General features: G+C 44.9%; 1 protein-coding gene across 2 annotated transcripts in view; it reads right to left on the bottom strand.

Moving 5' to 3' along the window:
* LOC147711214 (DPY30 domain-containing protein 1-like) overlaps positions 1-21,581 on the bottom strand; it is a 203,223-nt gene that overhangs the window by 141,671 nt on the left and 39,971 nt on the right. For both annotated transcript variants that reach the window (XM_086920123.1, XM_086920124.1), the window contains exon 3: positions 11,891-12,019. In XM_086920123.1, the coding sequence (XP_086776249.1) occupies positions 11,891-12,019 (129 nt within the window). The remainder of the gene's footprint in view (positions 1-11,890; positions 12,020-21,581) is intronic.

Genomic DNA, 21,581 nt, shown 5'->3' on the forward strand with positions numbered 1-21,581 from the left:
CAGCATACAAGCTGTGGGTACACATCAAACGGAAACTAGGTATTTCTAAAATTTACTTTTATACACTGATGGCAGCCCCGGTGGTGCTTCTGCCAGTATTGCATGATCCAACCATGTTAAGGTGGGCAGAGCAGGGCCTCTGGTTGTGGGACAACTCTGGGCGTATTGTGATCTACAGGAGGATTATTGGTTACGGAGGGGAGATTTTTTTTAATTCCTTCAGTTATTTGATTTCCTATGTAAAAACATAAAGGATACAAATACACTTTTAAAAAGTCCTTTAGTAAAAGCAGTAATCCGGAAAGACAAGATTGCCCTGATATATGATTTACTGATACAGGCATGTGGAGCTGTAGAATAGGAAATAGGAGATAATTTTGGGTGTTGAGGGCAAATGGGTTCAGGAATCACTTGAACTGCGTAGTAGGTCATTGCTAACAGCTAATCTCAAGAGTCAACACTTTAAAACTCTATGTCTCACACTTCGACAAAGGTGGCTAAATGGGGTGGTAGATTTGATGGTAAATGGGAGCCCTATGGTAATATGGATACCAAAATCATTCACATGTTTTTCATATGCCCAAAGCTAATAACCTCTATACAGGAAATTGAAAGATTATTGGGGTTAGTACTCCACACCAACATCGGCATCACGCCTTCTTTGTTGATTCTGGGCGTGCCTGGGAGGCAGACAATGACAGAATATACAGACAGGAATCTTGTTTATTATTATTTGTTCCGCTCTCGTCCGAATATGCAAAACGGGGGATTGGCTAAGTCCTGATCTTTCAACATTTTCATTGTGGAGGTCAAGATTGTTAACAATTTACCATATTGAAACCTCATTGTATAAGCTTAAAGGACATATGAAACATCTCAGAGGGGCTAGAATTTGGGCTCTGTTAACATCTTGGATGGAGAGAGTATTAGAATAGCACAGTGTCACTTTACAAAGATGAGTTACCTTAACTGATTAGCCTCCCGAATAAGTTTAGCTGTCTTGTTTGTGATAGGGTAAGGCCTTATCCAAGAAATCTGTGCTGCTTTATTTCTGTGATAGAATGTGGTATTTGTTTTATTGCTATTTAATGGGATGGACGTCTCCTTGTACAGTGGGTGTGAACATTTGCTGGGATAGAGAAGAAGGGTACAGTATTAAGGCTGTTAAAAGTTGAGGATCAATTCTGGCTGCTATGGTTTCTACCACTAAGATGATGCTATTAGCTGACCTGCAAAGTGATTGCTGCTATATGTGATGGCTTGTTACATTGATGATGCATTTTCTTATGCTGCTGTTTGTACTTATTTCTATATTTTTATCTCTCTGCCGAATACCATGTAGTATCATTTGTTTTGCTTATACTAATAAAATGTCAAAATAAAAAAACAACCACTCACACAGCCACTCACTCACCCATACACCCAATCCCACAGCCACTCTTCAATACAGCCACTCACACACCAACTCACTTAACCAAACACTCACTAAAACAGCTACTCACTCACCCATACAGCCACCTACATACCCAGTCAATCACGCATACAGCCATATAGATACCCACCCACTCACCCATACAGTCACTGACACACCCACGCACCTACCTATACAGCAACTCTCTCACCCACCCATAGAGCCACAGACACACCCACTCACTCACCCACCCATTCATCCACTGACACACCCGCTAACTCACCAATACAGCCAATCACACAAGAAAAACAAGTCACTTACCTGTAGCTTCGGTTATCCAGTATTGGTATCTTTCATAGATTCACATGCCTGAATCATCTCCCGTCACCGAGGTGGGAGTCCCACGGTATATAAAAAAGCAGTGACAAGAGTAAATTACAGTAGTAGGCCCTATGAGAAGACCTGTAGTAGTCTATCTACCTCATTATGCTAAAAAGACCAAAGTCTTTGCTCCAACCAATCAGCTTACAGCACCCTCTAGAACCCTCTCTGCAGAGCCAGTTCTCCTAAGATTTTCGTTAGCACAAGTGGGAATAAGTATACCAAGATTAGAGAACTGACTCTTCGGGGAGGAGGGTGGGTGCAAGTGAATCTATGAAAGATACCAATACTGGATAACCGAAGTTACAGGTAAGTAACTTGTTTTCTTATCCAGTATTGAGGTATCTTTCATAGATTCACATGCCTGAATCAGAATAGCAAGCAGTAAGCCAGGCAAAAGTCGGTTGTGGATGGTGGGAGACTTATTGTGGTATACTCCCATAAACTTATGATAAACAACCAACAATAGCAAATGAAATGATGTACTCATAAAACAGTAGTCATAAAGCATTCATAAAGTATTTCACAGGAAAGGAATATCAGTCTAACATAAACAAGTAACCTATAAGATATGTACTTATTTTATCTGAACAAGTTATTGAAAATTAAACACTCATTATCAAATGCAATAGACATTGTTACCTGAATATGTTCTTATGGAAACAGGTGATGTAAAACCGCTTGATCAACTGCCGCATCCTCTTGATTTTCTAATTGCAGGCAGTAATGTCTTGTAAACGTGTGGACATTCTTCCATGTCGCAGCACAGCAAATGTTCTCTAGCGTCACTCATGCAAACAATGCTGCAGACGCTGCCACAACCCTTGTGGAATGGGACCGGACTGTCCTTTTCAGTGGTCGGTTAGCCTTGATGTGGCAGAAATGAATAGCGGAGGCTATCCATCTGGAAATTGTGGCTTTAGTGACCGCTTTCCCCAATGTAGTCTGGCCATATGCCACGAACAATTGATCTGATTTCCTTATGTTCTTTGTTCTCTGTAGATAAAACTTTAAACATCACTTAATGTCCAAAGAATGCAATGTTTTTTCCGCTGGGGTTGTAGGGTTTGGAAAGAAAACCCGCAACTTTACTGGTTCATTCAGGTGGAACTGAGAAGGCACTTTGGGTATGAAGGTTGGATTCGTTAGAAGAGTGGCATACTCTTGGGAAAAATGTAAGAAGGGTTCCTTTATAGTGAAGGCCTGAATTTCTCCTACTCTTCTGGCAGAAGTTAGTGCTAGAAGCAAAGGAACCTTCCATGTCAAGAACATTAGATCAGGTTTGTGGATTGGTTCGAACGGGTGCTTCATCAGCTGTGAGAGGACCGTGTTAAGCTCTTATTGGGGTGGTGAAGGCTTAACTTGAGGACAATCCCGGGAAAGACCTCTCATGAACTGTTTTATTAGCGATGAAGAGCATAGCGATGGAGTGTTGGCCACCTTCCTGTACCTAGATAAAGCTGCTAAGTGGACCTTTATTGATGAGAAAGAAAGACCAGAGCGAGCCAAATGCAACAAATAAGGCAGTATTTTTTCTGCTTGAGCTTCAATAGGGTGTAAAGAGTTTGAAGCACACCAAGCGCAGAAACGCTTCCATTTGAGACCATAAGTCTTTAATGTGTTCTGGGCTCGTGCATTCTTCAAAATGTCTCGGCAGTCTTGAGGAATTTGGAGATGTTGAAATTCCAAGAAGTTAGGAGCCATGCGTGCAATTTCAGCGATTGAGGGTCTGGGTGAAGTATCTGACCCTTGTTGCGGGACAGTAGTGTTGGAGTTATCAGAAGTTTGATCGGAGGCTCCTGCGATAGTAACATGAGCTCCTGAAACCAAAATTGACGAGGCCATCAGGGAGCAATTAAAAGAAGACAGCAGCTCTCCAACTTCATCTTGCGTAACACTCGTGGAATCAACGGGATCGGAGGAAAGGGCATCGCATGGACAGGGCATTCCCCCTTGATCCCTGTTGAGGATATCTGCTGGCATAATACCGGCATTTCATGTTCTGCTGGGTTGCAAATAGATTCAACATTGGCTTGCCCCAGGTCTGAAACACCTGGTTCAGTTGATTGTTGTCCAGCTCCCACTCGTGGCAATCCAACGAGGACCTGCTTAGATGGTCCGCTAGGGTATTATGGAGGCCCCTGACGTGTTCTGCCTTGGGAGTTATGTTGTGTATTGTCAGCCATTCCCATAACTCTTCGGTCTCTTTGGACAGTGTAGTTGAGCTTGTCCCTCCTTGCCTGTTTACATAAAACATGCTGGTGGTATTGTCCGTTCGGACCAGGACTGAGGACCCTGCTATTCTGGGAAGGAACGCTTGTAGAGAACGAAAAATGGCTCTCAACTCTAGAATGTTGATGTGGCATTGTCTGTGTTTTTGAGACCATTTGCCTTTCACCTGTAAGTCTTGGATATGACCTCCCCAGCCCTCCATGGACGCATCCGTCATCAGAATGAAATCTGGAGGAGTTTGCAAGAATGTGAGTCCTTGTTTTAGATTGTGTAGTTGTGTCCACCATTGAAGAGCCTCTACCATTCGTGGGGTGACTGTGATGGTGTCCTCGAAAGAGCCCTTCGCTTGCTGCTATTGAAGATGTAGCTCTTCCTGTAGAGGCCGCATCTTGAGACGTGCCAATGGAATGAGATTGATGGCTGAAGAGCACATCCCCAGGAGAGACGCGAATAGGCGAACTGAAAGTGACCTCCTTCTTGATAGCTTTATGGCCAATGCTTGTAGTCGGAGTTGTCGCTCTTGAGACAAGAATGCCTTGCATTGTATTGTGTCCAGACAAGCCCCTCTTTCTCGGAGTCAATTGAGATTTGCTTTTGTTGATCCGGAGGCCTAGAGATGCAAAGAGAATGCGGCATACTGCAATGTCGTTCCTTACTTTGACCTTCGACGGACCTTTGACTAGCCAGTCGTCCAAGTACGGGAAAACCTGGACCTCTGATGAGCGAAGTGCTGCCGCTACTGGAGCCAGGCACTTTGTAAAAATCCTTGGCGCCGACTTGAGGCCAAATGGAAGTACTTTGAACTGGTAATGGGCGCCAGCCACAGTAAAACGGAGATATTTTCGATGTGTTGGGTGGATTGGGATGTGGAAGTATGCATCTTCCATGTTCAAGGAAGCCATATAATCTCCCTTGTTGAGGCAACTTAAAATGTCCGAAAGAGTGACCATTCAGAAACCTTGCTTCTTGAGATATTTGTTGAGATTGCGCAGGTCTAGGATCGGTCGCCATTCCCCCCGATTTATTTTTTATGAGGAAAAAACGGGAATAGAAACCTGTCCGTCTCTGATGGATTGGAACTTTCTCTATAGCGTTCTTGAGAAGCATTGCATGAACATCCTTGAACAATAAGTGAAGACGAGGGGGAGGGGGAACCCTGGGTGGAGTTGTTGGAGGTTTGGTGATAAACTCCAGGGTGTGACCATGCTGGACTAGGTCCAATACCCATTGATCGGTAGTGATGTGTTGCCACTGTTGTTGGAAGGCAGATATCTTCGCGCCCACAGGGAGGGAGGGAATTGAGGTTGGCGCCCAACTGACCTCACTGTTTTTTGTGAGTGTCTCGCCCTTGATTGTTTGTGCGCTTTCTTCCTCCTTGGCGAGAGAAACCAGTTGATCCGGACTGGCGATAAGAGGATTGATAGTTTTGACGATATTGAGGCTGGTATGGGGTGCCTTGTTGATAGTAACTTCCTCTGGAAGAATAACCATGTCCTCTTGCGCCTTTGAAAGATCCTCTTTTGTACTGCAGTGAACCCAGTGATCTTGCAGTATCAGTGTCCATTTTGATTGCTTGGAGAGCTTCATCGATATGCTTCCCAAACAGGGAGTCTCCGTCATATGACATGTCCAGTATTTTTAATTGGACTTCCGGCCTAAAGGTAGTAGCCTTTAGCCAGCCTTGACGTCTCAAAACAGCAGCTCCTGCCAGCTGCCTAAAATTTGTGTTCGCAATGTCTAATGCGCAGTCAATAGTTTCCGCAGCTGCGCGATCTCTTTTCATTAGGATCTTGCGAACCTCTTGTTTTTTGTCCTCCGGAATCAGATCTATGAGCCCAGCCATTTCGGACCACATTTGACGATCATAGTGCCCTATAATCGCCAAGGAATTTGCCGCTCTGATGAATGCAGCAGCCATAGTGGAGAATTTTTTACCAATAAGATCCAAACGCCACCCTCCTTATCTGGCGGTGTAGTAATAGGGGTGGCTGGGTTCTTCGACCTTTGTTGTGCGGCCTGTGAAATTACCGAATCCGGCCGCGGATGACCAATGAGGCATTAAGGACTACTGAGTGGGGCACAATATTTCTTTTCAATTTGTGGTAACACAGTAGGCACAGAAGCGGGATTTTTCATCACCTTGATGCCCTCTTGCCAGATGTAATCTATAATAGGAATGGCTGTAGACACCTTCCTACTTTCCTCTTTAAAATCATGAAGAAAACAGTCTGTTTGCTCCACCGTCACCGGGAGCTGAAATCTATTTGCTGCACCCTGCATAAGATTATGGAATCCACCTACATCTTCAGGTGGCGAGCCTGAAGGTTGTGGAGTTAGGGGAGAAGGCATGGGGATAACGTAGTCATCCCACGGATCCGATGGAGGTATGTTAAGTAACTCTCCTTCCTCTACTTCTTCATCTGAAAAACTGTCCGGGGAACTGTCAGATTGCAGAGCTTCTATGACCGAAGTAGGTGGTGGAACTTGAGGTGGAGGAACCGGGACAGCAGGTTGAGCTGGTTGCAGCGGAAAACGTTTTTTATAATCTGCGAGCATAGTCTGCAAATCCTGAATAAGGTTTGGTGGTAAGTGAGTGACCTCTGAAACCTGAGGTCGTCTTTGGTGTTCCGTATGATGAGGCACTACAATGTGTTAGGGGTGGTCGGATTTGACCCCATTCATAAGTGTTCAATATAGATTCCTCAGGGCTGCGGAGAATGCTCATTTCTGCAAACCCTATTGTGCCCCTGTGAGCCTTTTGTGACTTTCCCTAAACCTCTTACAAGGAAAAGCCATGGTATTTTGAGACGCCCCCTAGGTAGCTGAAAAGGAAAGCTCACCCGCGAATCATTGCTTGGCTTACTGTTTGGTTAGTGACCACGCCCCCTCTACTCAGCGTTCTGCTCCGTGAGGTTCCCGTAGTGTTCTGAGATCCTGCTTTGTCCTTTCGATCCCGTTTGTGCTCTTTTCCTGCTCCTGAGGTTTTCGCCCTTGGGTCACGGTATTTCTGTTCCTGATCTGTGTCCTACCCGTTGTTTGTTCCTCCCGCCCTGCTCCGCTACCTTTCTCCTTCTCGGCACGCCCTTCCCCTGTGCCTAGCTCCCCCTTCCGCCATGATTCCCTGTCTACCCTTCTCTCTGTTGTCAGTCCCTTGCTGGCGATTCAGCTCTGGTGTTAATTCACCGCGGTCACTGTTGTGATCGAAGGGGTTCTGTGTATGTGTGTTTTTTGCGCTCCACTCCGTCTTGAGTTTACGAGTGGAGCGCCGCTGGTCTATCGTGTCTTGTTACATGTACGCCCACTCCGCTCTGCTCTAGTTCACGAGTCAGACGGGGTGTGTTTATTGTCCGTGTTCTATGTTGTTTGTTCCCTCACTCCGCTTTGTCTTGAGCTTATGAGCCGGAAGTGGGGATTGTCTGTGTTATATGTTTGTTTCTCACTCCACGCTGTCTTAAGTTTATGCGCTGGAAGTGAGACTTTCTGTATCACTTTGTCTTTAGCTTTATAAGTGATACCATTGTCATCAGCTGCGTTTGTGGCCCCAGTCCTGCTCTGTCTTCAGTTTATGAGCAGGACTGGATTTAGGTGCATTCTGCCTTGGAGATATCATTGCTAGTTGTCACCCAGGTTTTCTTCTGTATCTCCTGGTTCTCGCCTGGACTCCTAGCCTAAAGCCCTGACACTCACCTGGTGAGGTAAGTGGAATGTTATGTTGAACACTTATGTATCAGCCCTGTAAAGTACTGGTGAGGTTAGTATTGTTGTACATTTATTTTCCAGTCTTCTCCTGCCATCAAGACTGCAGCTACGCCACCTTGCTGGGGGAGAGTGGTATACTCCCTGGGAAAATTCCCCCCACACTTTCTGGTAACAGCTGACTTGGAGCGAAGTTATATCTTCTCGCTTGGGTAGTTGTTGTCTGGAAGTGTGTGGGACATTCATCTTTGCTACTGTGGATGAACAGCCTCCTCTACCGAGGAGGATCCTTGACACAATGTCCTCCTGGTAATAGTGTCCTAAATATGTATCGTCTTCGTCTTCATCCTGGCACTTAATAATGAGTTTGGATGGACGGCGAGCCACTCCAAAAGCTCCCTCATTATCCTCATCCTCAAAATCCTCTTCCTCATCATCAGAGTAAGATTCTAGAAGATGAGAGGGCATGAGCGGTGAAATATAAGATCCTTGTTGCCTCTGGTATGATATCAGCTGGAAGGTTTTTGATGAGTGGGGTAGAGAAAGCCTCCTTCGTAGTGATAGGCTTAATCGAAGTTGAGTCAATTAATCTTGATGGCAATGACAATGGTGAATTTGCTAGCTGTAAAGACACAGTAGTCAACGATAGGACCATCGTCGACGAGGTCGACGACGTAGGAATCGTCGTCGAAGCAATTGTCGTCGACGGGACCGTCGTCGATGGGCTCGACGTCGACGGGGCCGTCGTCGATGGGCTCGACGTCTACGGGGCCACTTTCGAAGAATTCGCCATCGACGGACTCGTCGTCGATGTCATCGACAGGCTCGGCTTCTTTGTCGACGAGACGTCGTCGACGGTGAAGTAGATGACTTCGTCGACGGGGACTTCTTAGTCGACAAAAGCTTCTTCGTCGTCGAGGCTGTCGCAGACGAGTCGTCGACGAGGGTTCTTTTGGCCACAATACATATTTTTGTAGACAAAATAGGAGAAGTGAAGGCTGTGATGGAGATCATAGCCATAGATGAAGAAGTCGAAGTAGAGATGGTAGTCACAGGTGAGGAGACAGAAGAGCTTTTACTCACGGTTTTCTTGGACGAATCTTTGGTGGCTGAGGATCCAGAGATAGTATGTGGAGATCTCTGTGAAGAGCTCGAAGTGGAGTGGGAGGTTTTAGCATGCTTTCTCCCCTCACTTGAATTATCCTCTTGAGATCTAGCTCTTTTACTGGAGGTAGAAGCTCTGTCTTCATCATCCGTAGAAGAGGATTTTAGCCACAAAAGGACTCTGGCCTCCCTATCCCTTAAGGTTTTAGAAGGGAAGATGCAGCAGATCTTACAATGTTTGGCCTCATGTTTTGGGTAGAGGCAATAAATGCAGCCCTTATGCTGGTCATCAACGTGGACCCTTTTCTTTTCGCAAGTTCTACAAGGTCTAAACAAGGCCTTCTTGTCAGACATCCTATCCTGAAGCTCTGAAGAAAAAACTGATTCAAGACTCAGGGAGACTCCCTTCCACACGGCGTGCGGTGAAAATCTGAGGAGAACTGGCTCTGCAGAGAGGGTTCTAGAGGGTGCTGTAAGCTGATTGGTTTAACCAAAGACTTTGGTATTTTTAGCATAATGAGGTAGATAGGCTACTACCATCTAGGCCTCAGGCCTTCTCAATGGTGCCTACTACTGTAATTTACTCTTGGCACTGCTTTTTTATATATCGTGGGACTCCCACCTAGGCGACGGGGGATGATTCAGGCATGTGAATCTATGAAAGATGCCCCAAAACTGGATAACCACTAAGTCACCCACACTGCTACTTGGACACGTACTTATACACACATACAGCCACTCAGACACTCACTCACTCACCGGTACAGTCACTCAGACACCCACTCAGACACCCACTCAGGCACAGTGACTCAGTTGAAACTATGGTAAAAAATGAATCACTCTTTAGAAGTACACAAAGTATACTAATTTAACTTTTGTAGTACCTTAGTATATATGCTTAACACACAGACACTTTTAGAAAACACTCACAATCACTTGATGATGTCATCAATGATGTCACTGACCATGTCATGAGTGATGTAATATGTGAGGTCATAAGCAGTGCATTGTGGGGCATAAGTTATAGTTATGTCGGGTAACTATAACTGCTGAATTTCAATGGTTTTGTAAGAGTGAAAGCTGAGATTAACTAGAACATATTTGTAACCATTGTTTTTTTCAGTGAATTTCCATTTTATATATATTTTTTTATTCCATTTCCTAACTATAACGTCCCTGTAGCCTTTGGTTTTTTTAAGTGTGTGAATAAATATATATATATATATATATATATATATATATATATATATATATATATATATATATATATATATATATATATATATATATATATATATATATATATATATATATATATATATATATATATATATATATATATATATATATATATATATATATATATATATATATATATATATATATATATATATATATATATATATATATATATATATATATCCTTTATATGGAGCACTCTACAACATTTCCTACACTGAATCTGCTCACCTGAATAGATTATTGTTCTTGACTTTTACTGGGTGTTCCCTTGTGTCTAGAGAAAGCTATACCTCTGTGATAAGCTCTAATTAGAGTGAAACACATATCAGGGATGGCTTTTATTCATTCCAGGTTGGCCTGGATGCTATTTTACCAACCCATAGTGGTAAAACTGTACCTGGAGTGGTAAAAAGATGTTGTCATTTGTCAGCTTGATGTGGATGGCACTGGCTAATCCTATAGCTAAAGACTTTGCTATAAAAAATGGCAGAAGGCTCTGCCTCTTTCTAGCTCCACATGGATGGCACTGTGCTAATCGAATCCTTAAAAACTCTGCTTTTTACTGAGGATAATGAAGTTATTTAATCTTTGTGTGTAATGTTTTCTGATGGACTGTGTACGCCCATCATGTCAATTGTAAGAAATGTACCTGCAGATTTTGTTTGCTATCTAACTCTGCTATAGAAACAGAAATTTGAGGTGAACAGATTCAGAGTTTGATTGGTGTTGTAGGTTTCTCCATATGAAGGAATTGCATTTTGCCTAAACTTAGGAGATACCCAAAGTTCCACTCATGCTTTATACACACACACACACACGCACCCAAACACACGCACACACACACACACACACACACAAGCACACGCACACACACAAACACACACACACAGAGCCACACACACGCAAACACACACACACTCACTCACACTCACACTCTCTCTCTTTACGTTAAAGGCAACCAATTCCATGCCAAACTTTTCAAGCTAATTATTGGGTATATAAATTACTTTTAGATTAATTGTACTGAAGGCATCTTATTTGAATATTCTGAAAAGACGCCATGTATTTGTCCCTCTGGGACCACGTTTGACAACACTTGTGTACAACATAAAAATTGAACAATGCTGGCCATCCATGGATGTGTTTCAAAGAGCAGCTAATAAAGCTATGGACCTTTCAACAGGAGTGTTTTGATAGCCCCATGTTTATGCCATCTACTATGAACGCCATACAACATCAACATGTAAAGTTCAAGAAGCCCAGAACCATGTTGCCCATATCACTCTCAGCTTGAGATGATCAGTCCTCATCACACCAACCTTAAATATATAGCGGGGGCTTCCCGCCACTGAAAGTTTTTCAGAAAAGCAGTGGGCCGTCAGGAAAGTACTGCACAGTAGCAAAAATATTTCATTCGTAGAGGTCACCCAGACATCCGAGCTCTGCCAAGCAACCAACGAGGCATCTGCCTGTTAAATTCCAAACATTTGGTTAAGAAAACCTCCCACTTCCAATAATCTTTCCACTTCAATCCCTTCCCCTTCCTTTAAGAGGACTTCATGTCGTTCTGTACAATTAAGGGACCACAGTGATGCAACGCACCCTATGGCCTCACGACTCCTAAATACCTCAGATGCTTCTTCATAAGCATTCCTTGGATTCCATCATATCCCATCCTCTGCACACCCTATGTGCTTCCAATCTTCCCTGTCTTTTCTGTAAAGTGCTCTAAAGCAGCTTAGAAAGGAGTATGCGAGTGGTATAAATAGTTCAACAAAAGAAAGAAAAAAATTTTTGTTTTCTACTGCAAACTAGTGCGCTCACCTGCTGCACCGCCTGCTCCTCAAGTTCCTTTTGGATCCTAATCTCTTCCTGCTTGCGCTGTTCTATCATGTCCAGCTCTGCGCGAGCTTCCGCCCGTTCCCGCTTCGACTCCTCCTTCTCCAATTCCCTCTAAGCATTGCATAAAAGCAAGAGCATGATCATCAGACTTGGAAATTGTCATGAAAAAACAAGGTGAGCCAAAAAAATGCAAACTTTTACCATAGTACCCTTGGTAGAGGCTGAAATAACTAAATCTATATTGAATGGAGGAAAGTTTAGGAATGGTGACAGGCATGCATGCACAGTACAAAACCCAAGCATTTTTCAGAAGATGGGTATGGAATACTTCAAGAGGCAAATATTCTTCAAGATAGGGGCTCTCCCAAGACTAGTGTTGCGATATGAGACTTGTGATGCAAAATCAAGAGTAATACAACGAGATAAGGGTTCAAGTAAAGGTTTGTGAATTATTCAAACTACCTCCAAGCATAAAAAGCAAAAAAGAATTGAAGTTGGATTAGAAGTGAGCCTGCTACAGACCCTATGGCTTAATTGTATTGCGGAAATGGAGGCATCTAGGCCACTATTACAAAAGGAGTAATATCTCCTGCCCAGAAGTTATTGAGAATGCTGCCCCATTTCCTACATTTTAGCTGTCATGAAAGAGGCTCCCCCAGGTCAAGAAATGTCCATCAACAGGTGGAGAGGAGTTCAGATGAAGTATATTTGTAAATTAGGTCTTGCATACTTCACCACAGGCTTCTAAAGCTGAATAATCAATATCTTGCCAATACTGATACGGCATAATGCCCTTTGCTGTTGAACTGTTGAGTAGTGTATGCATGGGGGCACTGTCGAATCTCCTTGAGATTGACATACATGTAGCCTGATCTGAGGGACCCAATGCAATCATTGGACGTTTGCCAGAATGCCAGTCTTCGAAATGCAGAGTGACTATAAGCCCTCTCATCTCACAGCAAAGACATCTGCACTCACGGCCAGTCAGTCTTTGTATTTATTTCTGTTCTTTGTTGTAATGGTTTTAATTAATCAACAAATAAATAAATCATTCATTCAGTCAGCTAGGAGAAGGGTTGAGGAATTCACTGGTACTGGACATGAAAGCCCTGTAGAGTAAACACACACCCGTCCAAGAATGTATGTTCAGAGAATAAGGCCCTCAAGCCAGAGTAGTTGGGTTCTCTCCAGGTTGAGGCATGTTTTGTATACTTGTGATGGCTAGAATAAAAGTCACAGAAGACAAGAGCAAGGGGCTGATAACTGTTGCTGGGGTAGATGAGGCCACAAATGAGCTGGTGTTTAATTACTTGATTGCAGACCAGTATTCTCCTCTCTCTCGTTCATTCATGAAACGAGTGAGGGAAGAGTAATTGTCTGCAATAAAGGAATTGAACACCATCTCCATTCCGCTTTCATCTACTCAAACAGCCGCTCCCAGACACCTGTGCGTGTCTGCTATGACGTTTCTCTCCGATATGATGTGTAGCAAATCAATTAAATCGAAAGATGATCAGGACTAAAAGGAGCATAACCAAAATTATACACAACATTGCCTTGTCCATGGCATCACAAATGTAAACATAGACGTTTAAATAATAATGACAAGAGTTGCATTTTGAATGAACATCATATACTTACACTGTTCAAGCAAAAAGTGATCATTTTGTTCCTTTACCCACTCGTGTGGCACATCCACGTTGAAAGTGGACAAATCACAGAACCTGTTGTTGTATTAATGTGGCCTTTCAAAATAATTCTATATATTGCAGGGATACATTTGAAAAGGCTTATTTCCCAAGACAGGCGATGGAATGGCTATTAAACTCATCAGGCAGGTGTCCCATTGGCTACCTAAATTTAAGATGCATTATTTTGCTAACATTTCTATAGGCAAAGGAGATGGTAAGCCTAAAGTGTGCATGACAACCATTATGCAGCAGAACCTCATTCTCACAGACGTCATTGGGGAGTGGGGTAACTCCATGAAAAGTGGGCAAAATTATGCATGCTGCTGGCCTACCTAACAGAAAGAATGCAGGGTTTCCTCAAGCCACTGATGTACAGTTCCTTGGGGTTTAAGGTACTGCTGAAACAAGATTGAGACAGCATGTCTACTTTGCATATTTCCATATTCTGCCATGGTCTAAACTATTGCATGTAGGTTCTAAAGATGCCAAAGTTTAAGAAATGTACATCATATACTCTACACTAGTGCCAGTTTTTAAGGCACATTTTTAAGGTCAACCAGGAGGCACACCCAATCATAGTAACCATTCCTTCAAACAGAAATTCTGCATATTGAAAAAAAAAGAAAATTCAGTGCGGTTTAAATTATTTGTGTATATGGTTATGAACCACACTTTGTTAAATTCTCCACCATTGTTGGTTGGGTGAAGCTGTTTGCACCACTAAATCTTCACAGCATTCCCTCAACGAGGTCTGTGTGCTTAGGCTTTATTGCCTTGGTTCTTCCAGGGAGAGGCAATAATGTATCTAACATGCCTCACACCTTTGTGCCTTTTTTCCATATCCTGCTTCAGAAAGAAGCTAATGCATAATACTTTGCTAAGAATCAAAATCCAGGTACAGATGAAACTGGTTGTGGTGTTCCAGGTCAAGGCAGGGCCAGCAAATCCACCTTTGTGCTTGATAGGATGTTGCCAGAACTTTCACTTTAAGCAGAAACCCTGTTTGGGGCTGAATCCGTGTTTGTTTCCCTCCAAAACACATTATATACTGGGTCTTCGTCCATTACAACAGGAAACACATGAACTTAGTCTTATTCCTGGGTTCCTAAGGATGTGAAACTGCGTATGTGGTCTAACTCCAGATGGGACAAGGTTTTGCTGAAGCACTACCTCTTTTCAAGCAGAAAATCTTGCTGAAGCAAATAAAGCACCTCCAGCATGAGGTGCCTGTCCTCCTCCAAAGACCACTGACGATGCCTTAGAGAAGTACAAGGGACAATGGAAGAATAATATCTAGTGGTCCTTGGTCCTAACAACACCAACATTGATTGATGAAAATGCAGCTGAGCAGCTCTAGAGTACCGTACCTTGTCCTGCAGTTGTACACCTTCTGACCCAATGAGAGAACGGAGTTAAACCATCCCTGGAAATCACACCTCAGGTCACCTCCCTCCTCCAGCCTACATCCTGCTGGACATTAACCACAGAGATCAAGCTCATATCTCGGTTGGGCTAGGATGATGTTCAAAGACACACAGGTTCCACAAATACCTCTAGACTGAACTTCAAGAGCGATGAAACCTACCAGATGCTAAACTTGTGAGTTACTCTGGCCTTTAGATACCTGCATGCTTCTCCTACCCCAGGCAGGGCCAATCCACTTTAGAGCAGTCCTTTGGGACTGTAGGTATCAACTGGCAAAATACTTTTGTACTGTGGACAGTGATTCCAGAGATTGGCGTTTTAAGTTTCCCTGGTCGTTCTCACCATCAGAAACTAATCCCCAGTAAAGTCAAATAAATGGACCACTATAATCCATTTTGATTACCTTTGAAGATTCTAATACACAGGGATACCCACCTACAAAAAATAATCATAATTAACGATTTTACATAAAGTGACCCAACTTAGGTCTCATTTGTTAAGCGTAAGTCCAGGGAGATGCTGGGCACAGGCATGCCCTTCAAAATAATTTGCAGGTAAAACGCTGCGTTAAAAGCTCATTCATTTGGACTTTTCAAATTAGTGGACCCATCTAGTATTTTTACATTTCATCAGCAGTTAACGCTAAACGTGCTGCGCTACCATGAACAGCTGACGCTTTGGTGCTAAACTGGACCAGGACCTTATGCTACTGTGTAAACCCTCTATTGACTGTGACCTGAAACACCATTGCAGTGATAAGCCCAAAGATCCAAATAGCCCTGGAGCCTTACCCTGTGTAGTTTTGGAGCTGCGACAGTAGGATCCAACACTCTGCGACTTTGATGAACCCCTTGATTTATAATCATACACAGGAGCTCTGTACCCACCAACTTTCAATGGTCACTACTTCTCCCTATCTGGCTACTCCCTTTGCTGTTCTCTAACTACTTACTTTACGCTGACATCTCGCTATCAATACCCACAGGATCCTAGTGCCCTTGTGTCATTTACTGGAGAACATTATATATACCCCCCCCCCCGCGGGGGGGGGTATATATAAAAAAAAAAAAAGAGTCTGTCGGAGTGTGAGTCTTTAGATTTTTTCAATGAGACGTACAGGACTTGGACAGGTACGCTGTGACCGACGTGCCTGACTGGGTTCTGTTATTTCATTCTCAGCAGGGGAGGATTGATGGTTATCACTGCTGGTGTATACTTGAATGATCTCAAAAGCTTCGTTGTCTTCCAAACCAGTCACTGAGTCCTTGGTTGTTAGAATGCACTTTCTGAAGTGAGAGATGTTTTGGTTTTATCCTTTTGCCATAGCAGGCAGCCAGGACCATAGTACCTTTAAGTCTAGTTACTTGCAGTGGATGTTTGTCATATTGACTGTCTGTCTTTCTCTTTTGTTCATGCCTGACGAGTAACCAGTCTCCTTCCTGTACAGTTGATGATTCAGCTTTCCAATGACTGTCTTTGCCTCTCTCGTTTGATCGAGCTCTGCCAGCTCTTCATGATCTGGAGCTTGATGAACACAGAAGTTGCATTTTCCCAGGTAGGTATTCTCATGCACACAGTGCAGCCTAGCAACAAGGTGGCTGGACACTTGTCTGTGGTGCTGTGGAGCATCATTCTATATACTTGCAGTACTTCATTTAGAGACATCTGAACATCTTGCCTTGACAGGTCTGCTTGCTGTATGGTTTTCTTCAGTGTGGCCATTGTGCAACATTCCGTCCATCATCTTGTGTGTTTTGGCGTCTGATTTGCATATGGCCATGTCTGAACTGGGGTGGCTTGGTGAGCAAAGTAACGATGGATTAAACCCAGATCTGTAACTGGGGGTGAATGTTTTGCCATTGTGCAACATTCCGTCCATCATCTTGTGTGTTTTGCTGTTCACCCTATGTGGGAAGGGTATGCACAGACGTGGGTCCCGTGCTCACTACGACACTGGAGTCAAGCTATCCTGGCTGAAGACGGCTGATAGCCAGAAACCCATCCTAGGATGCTTCATTCCGGTCCAGGGAAGACATGGCTTGTCAGTTCGGGCTGAACTGTTCCCATGAGGCACAGTGTCAAGACTGATTTGCATATGGCCATATCTGCACTGGATTGGCTTGGTGAGCAAAATAACAATGGATTAAACCCAGGTCTGTGACTGGGGGTGAATGTTTTGCCATTGTGCAACATTCCGTCCATCATCTTGTGTGTTTTGGCGTCCTTCAACCTCAGCACCTATCACACCTCCCGGCAGAGCAGGCCAGTATTTTTAATGGGAAGTCCAACCAGTCAAAAGGCAATGTGCATGAATCTGTGCAGACACGGACAGCCCACTGCCTCAACGAGCTGGGAGAGATTGGGTTTCAGTCCAAACCAAAGAACCCTGCAACCCGATGAGCAATAGATCCGGACACCCCCAAGGGCCCTCGTGCCTCAAGCTTCACACATTACAACCACCCCCTTCAAGCTACTTACTATATCCTGATTTTAAGGTGTCCCCCCTGATTTATTTGATTTATTTATGTCTCTTGGTATAGCGAATGACTCGCTCCCAGAGGAGTATCTAGGTTCTGTGCTGAAATGGTCGAGTAGGGAATAATTTAGAACAACCACGTTTTCAGCATCTTCTTGAAGCTTAAAAAGTCAGGGCAGGTATGAAGATGATGAGGGAGGTTTTTCCAGTGGTATGGGACAGTGTAAGAAACAGCTCTATCTCCACATCTTGAGGTACAGATGCGAGGAATCCGCAAGAGTGCTTTCTCTGTGGACCTGAGCTGCCTGAAGGGCTGATGGTAACTAATTTGTGAATGTAGATAATTGGGGCAGGCCTTAAAGAGTGCCTTGTGCGTTAGTCAACAAAGTTTGAAAATAACCCAATTTTTAATAGGCAGCTAGTGAAACTTCCTTAAGATGCGTTAGACAGCAACGTTTGAAAATTACCCATTTTTTAACAGGCAGCTAGTGAAACTTCCTTAAGATAGGAGTTAAAGAAGATTGCATATTTAGATTGCAGATCAACCTGGTAGCTGTATTGAGCACTACTTGCAACTTGGTCAGTAAGGTGTCATTTACTGCTACCAGTAGGGCGATCCCGTACGACCAAACAACTGGCTATAAGAGCCTGAACTAGGGTTTTTCTGGAAGTGTCCGGGAGCCAAGAAAAACTTTTTTTAAAGCTGAATTGTGGCACAACAGATGCCACAGGTGGCACTAACTTGATCATTCATGGGCATTGATTGATCTATTTTCACTCTGAGGTTTTTGACCACCTGCTTAGGTGTGGAGGCTGGGCCAAGTTCCTCAGGCCGCCAGTCCATTGACCAAAACTCATTGGCTTTGCCAAATAGCATGATCTCCATCTTCTCGATGTTAAGTTGGAGGCAATAATTTTTCATCCAGACAGGGATTTTCCTCATGCAGCCAGCAAATTTGTCTTTCACTTCCTCTGGATCAGGGTCGAAGGAGATGAGAAGTTTGGTGTCATCTGTGTATGACACGATCTCCACCCCTTCATGATCTCACTATTTTGGCTAGTAGAGCTACATAGATATTAAAATGTGTTGGGATCCAGCACAATCCCTGGGGAACCCCCTTGTTGGCATTCATCAGTCTTGACTTAAACGGACCAAGACAAACTTTTTGTGAATGGTTGACCAGGATGTCCCTGAGCCAGTTTAGTGCTCTACAATGGAGACCGGCCTCATGTAATCTGCAGAGTAAGATGGGATGGGAGATTGGGTCCAAGGCCACAGCTCTGTACAATACACATTACACTTTATGTTCTTTAAATATTGTGTCAATGAGAAAATTGTATATTTTACCTCTTTTAAAACAAGCTAACATCAGACAGCCCAGGGCTGCTATAGTTGTGTTACAGACACTGCCAGCGGCGAGGACTTGCTTTTTAACTGCAACATATATCCAATGTGTCATGGGGCAGAGGGTGTCTGTTTTATTGTGAAGTATTGGTTTCATACTGTACTTTTTTTTGTAAAATTTTTATTTTGCAAAACACAGAGAAAAAGAACAGTAAACAAAAGGTACCACCTCGGGTGCACAAATGGTCCCACACAGTGGGAAAGCAGTAAGGTAAGACGAGGCAATAATGCAATGCGAGAGAAGTGACCAAGTAATAGGCTCCAACATCCGCAAGACGAGGGCAGTCGTACACGTAGCCCCAAGGCGGGGTACTCTGTTAGTTCAGCCGGCAGAAAGTCCAGAGTCACAGAGCCGTCGAGCTAAGCCTCGTCCCAGTAGCACAGATGTCCCGATAGCGGTACACAAACTCAACTTCCCGTTTCCCACCCCCCCCCTCCCGTGACGGCGCCCCACTCATTCCCCACTCATCCATCACACAAACTTAGAGCTGAAATAGATGTAAGGCCCTCAATGATGCTGGGCACACTGCCGAGGGTAAACCAGTAGAGAGAAAGGACACCAGGGGGCCCCATATATGTTTAAAATGTTTGTAGTTGCCTAGGAAGATTTCCGCCATTCTCTCAAGACTCAGGAGCCTCCACAGTCTAGCGTGCCAAAGCGAGATCGCTGGAGCCTCCTTTCGCTTCCAGGCTGACGCCAGCGTGAGCTTGGCAGCGCCTAGACAGAGCCATAGAATCTTCTTGTCTGCGCGTGTCTGGTGCTCAAGGCCAGGATCTCTCAGACCCAAGAGTACGAATGCCAAGGAGTTATCGATAGGGTACTGCAAGATATCTTTAATATGGGATAGGATCTCGTCCCAGAAGGGTTTGATGATCGGACAATCCCACCAAATGTGGCGGAAGTCCCCCAGGAGGCCACAACCCCTCCAGCATCTGTCCGAGACAGCCGGGTAGATACGGTGAAGCCGGGCCGGGACCATATACCACTGTGTGAGAGTTTTTAAGTGCGCCTCCCTCAGGAGTATTGAGTGGTTAAATTGCGTCATGTCTCTCCACAACGCCGACCATTCTCCATCAGTGATATCCCTCCCCACTATCTCCTCCCACTGCTCCATGTATCTCGGTCTAGGGGAAAGGGCAGATCGAAGCAGCAGTTGGTACAGAAAGGAGATGGCCCCCTTCATGGTAGATGTTTTTAGTAGGAAGGCCTCAAATTCGGAGGGAGGCCTTGTGGCTGCCTCCCGTACTCCCGGTGACGTGGCCCAGTGGAGCAGTTGTAAATGCCTGTATTTTTCAGTTGGCTGCACTTGGTAGTCCCGCATGCAATTCTCAAAGGTCAGGGCCGTGGAACAGATGGAGCAGCGCACGACATCCTCCCTCTCTCCAAGTATCAAAGGGGCCCTCGGCGAGTGCCGGCGGGAACGCCGGGTTGAAATGCAACGGAGTGAACGGAGACGGGAAGGTCGTCCATCGCTCATCCCCCGCCAAGGTGTCCCATACTTTCAGTGTAGTCCCCGTGGGCGTACTGATGTACGCATTCACCGGGCGGTCACGCCTTGGTTTCCAGGCCAGATCCCATATGGACCGGCCAGCCACGCTCCGGTCCATATGCAACCAGTGTCTTTCGGAAAATTGCTGTGACCATTCCACCATGACTCTTAGTTGGGCAGCTTTATAATAGAGGTGTAGATCCGGAAGGCCGACCCCCCCGTCAGCCCACATCCGTCGCAGGAGTGCAAACGAAAGTCGTGCCCGACCTCCCTGCCAAACGAATTTCAAGAGCAATGTTTTGAGCTGGCTAAAAAAGGAAGTGCTCAGTGGAATCGGTAGGGCCTGAAAGAGATATAAGTACTTGGGGAGAAGGACCATTTTAATGGCATGCACCCGACCTAGCCAGGACAGGAATTTGGGCTTCCACTTCTCCAGTTCGGCCCGCGTCTTGGCCAGCAGGGGCGGGAAGTTGGCTGCAAATAAGCCACCCACCGTGGGAGTGAGGTGGACTCCTAAGTAAAGTATCGAGCCCGAGGCCCAGGCTAGTGGTGTTGTCGCTCTCACCTGAGCAACGTCGGCCTGCGATAAGGTTAAATTCAGGACATAAGACTTGCCGTAATTAACCTTGAAGCCAGCCACTCCCTCGAAGTCCAGCAAGATATCCCGAACGCATGGGAGAGAGTTAGCGGGATCGGCCACCGACAGCAGGACATCGTCCGCAAAAAGAGAAATTTTGTGCTGCTCCCCTGTGAATGGTATGCCCTTCACCCCCTCATGTTCCCGGACCGCCATCGCCAAGGGCTCAATGCTGAGCGCGAACAGCAAGGGAGAGAGGGGGCACCCTTGTCTGGTGCCTCGCGAGTGCTGGAAGAAGGCCGATATGTGGCCGTTCACCGCCACCCTTGAGCGTGGGCTACAGAAGTTTGCCCTCACCATGGTGATAAATCTGTCGGAGAAACCAAACGCCTGCATCGTGTGGAATAGAAAGCTCCAGTCCACTCGATCGAAGGCCTTCTCCGCATCCAGGCCCACCAACACCGCCGGAATACGGAACCTGTCCGCCTTCTCAATGAGATGAATCACCCTACGCGTATTGTCGTGCGTCTGGCGGCCTTTGATGAAGCCGGACTGATCCGGATGAACAATCGCCGGTAGCAGGTCCTGGAGGCGGCTCGCGAGAATCGC

Source organism: Lissotriton vulgaris, chromosome 5 (assembly GCF_964263255.1).
Source record: "Lissotriton vulgaris chromosome 5, aLisVul1.2, whole genome shotgun sequence".
Taxonomy (NCBI): Eukaryota; Metazoa; Chordata; class Amphibia; order Caudata; family Salamandridae; genus Lissotriton; species Lissotriton vulgaris.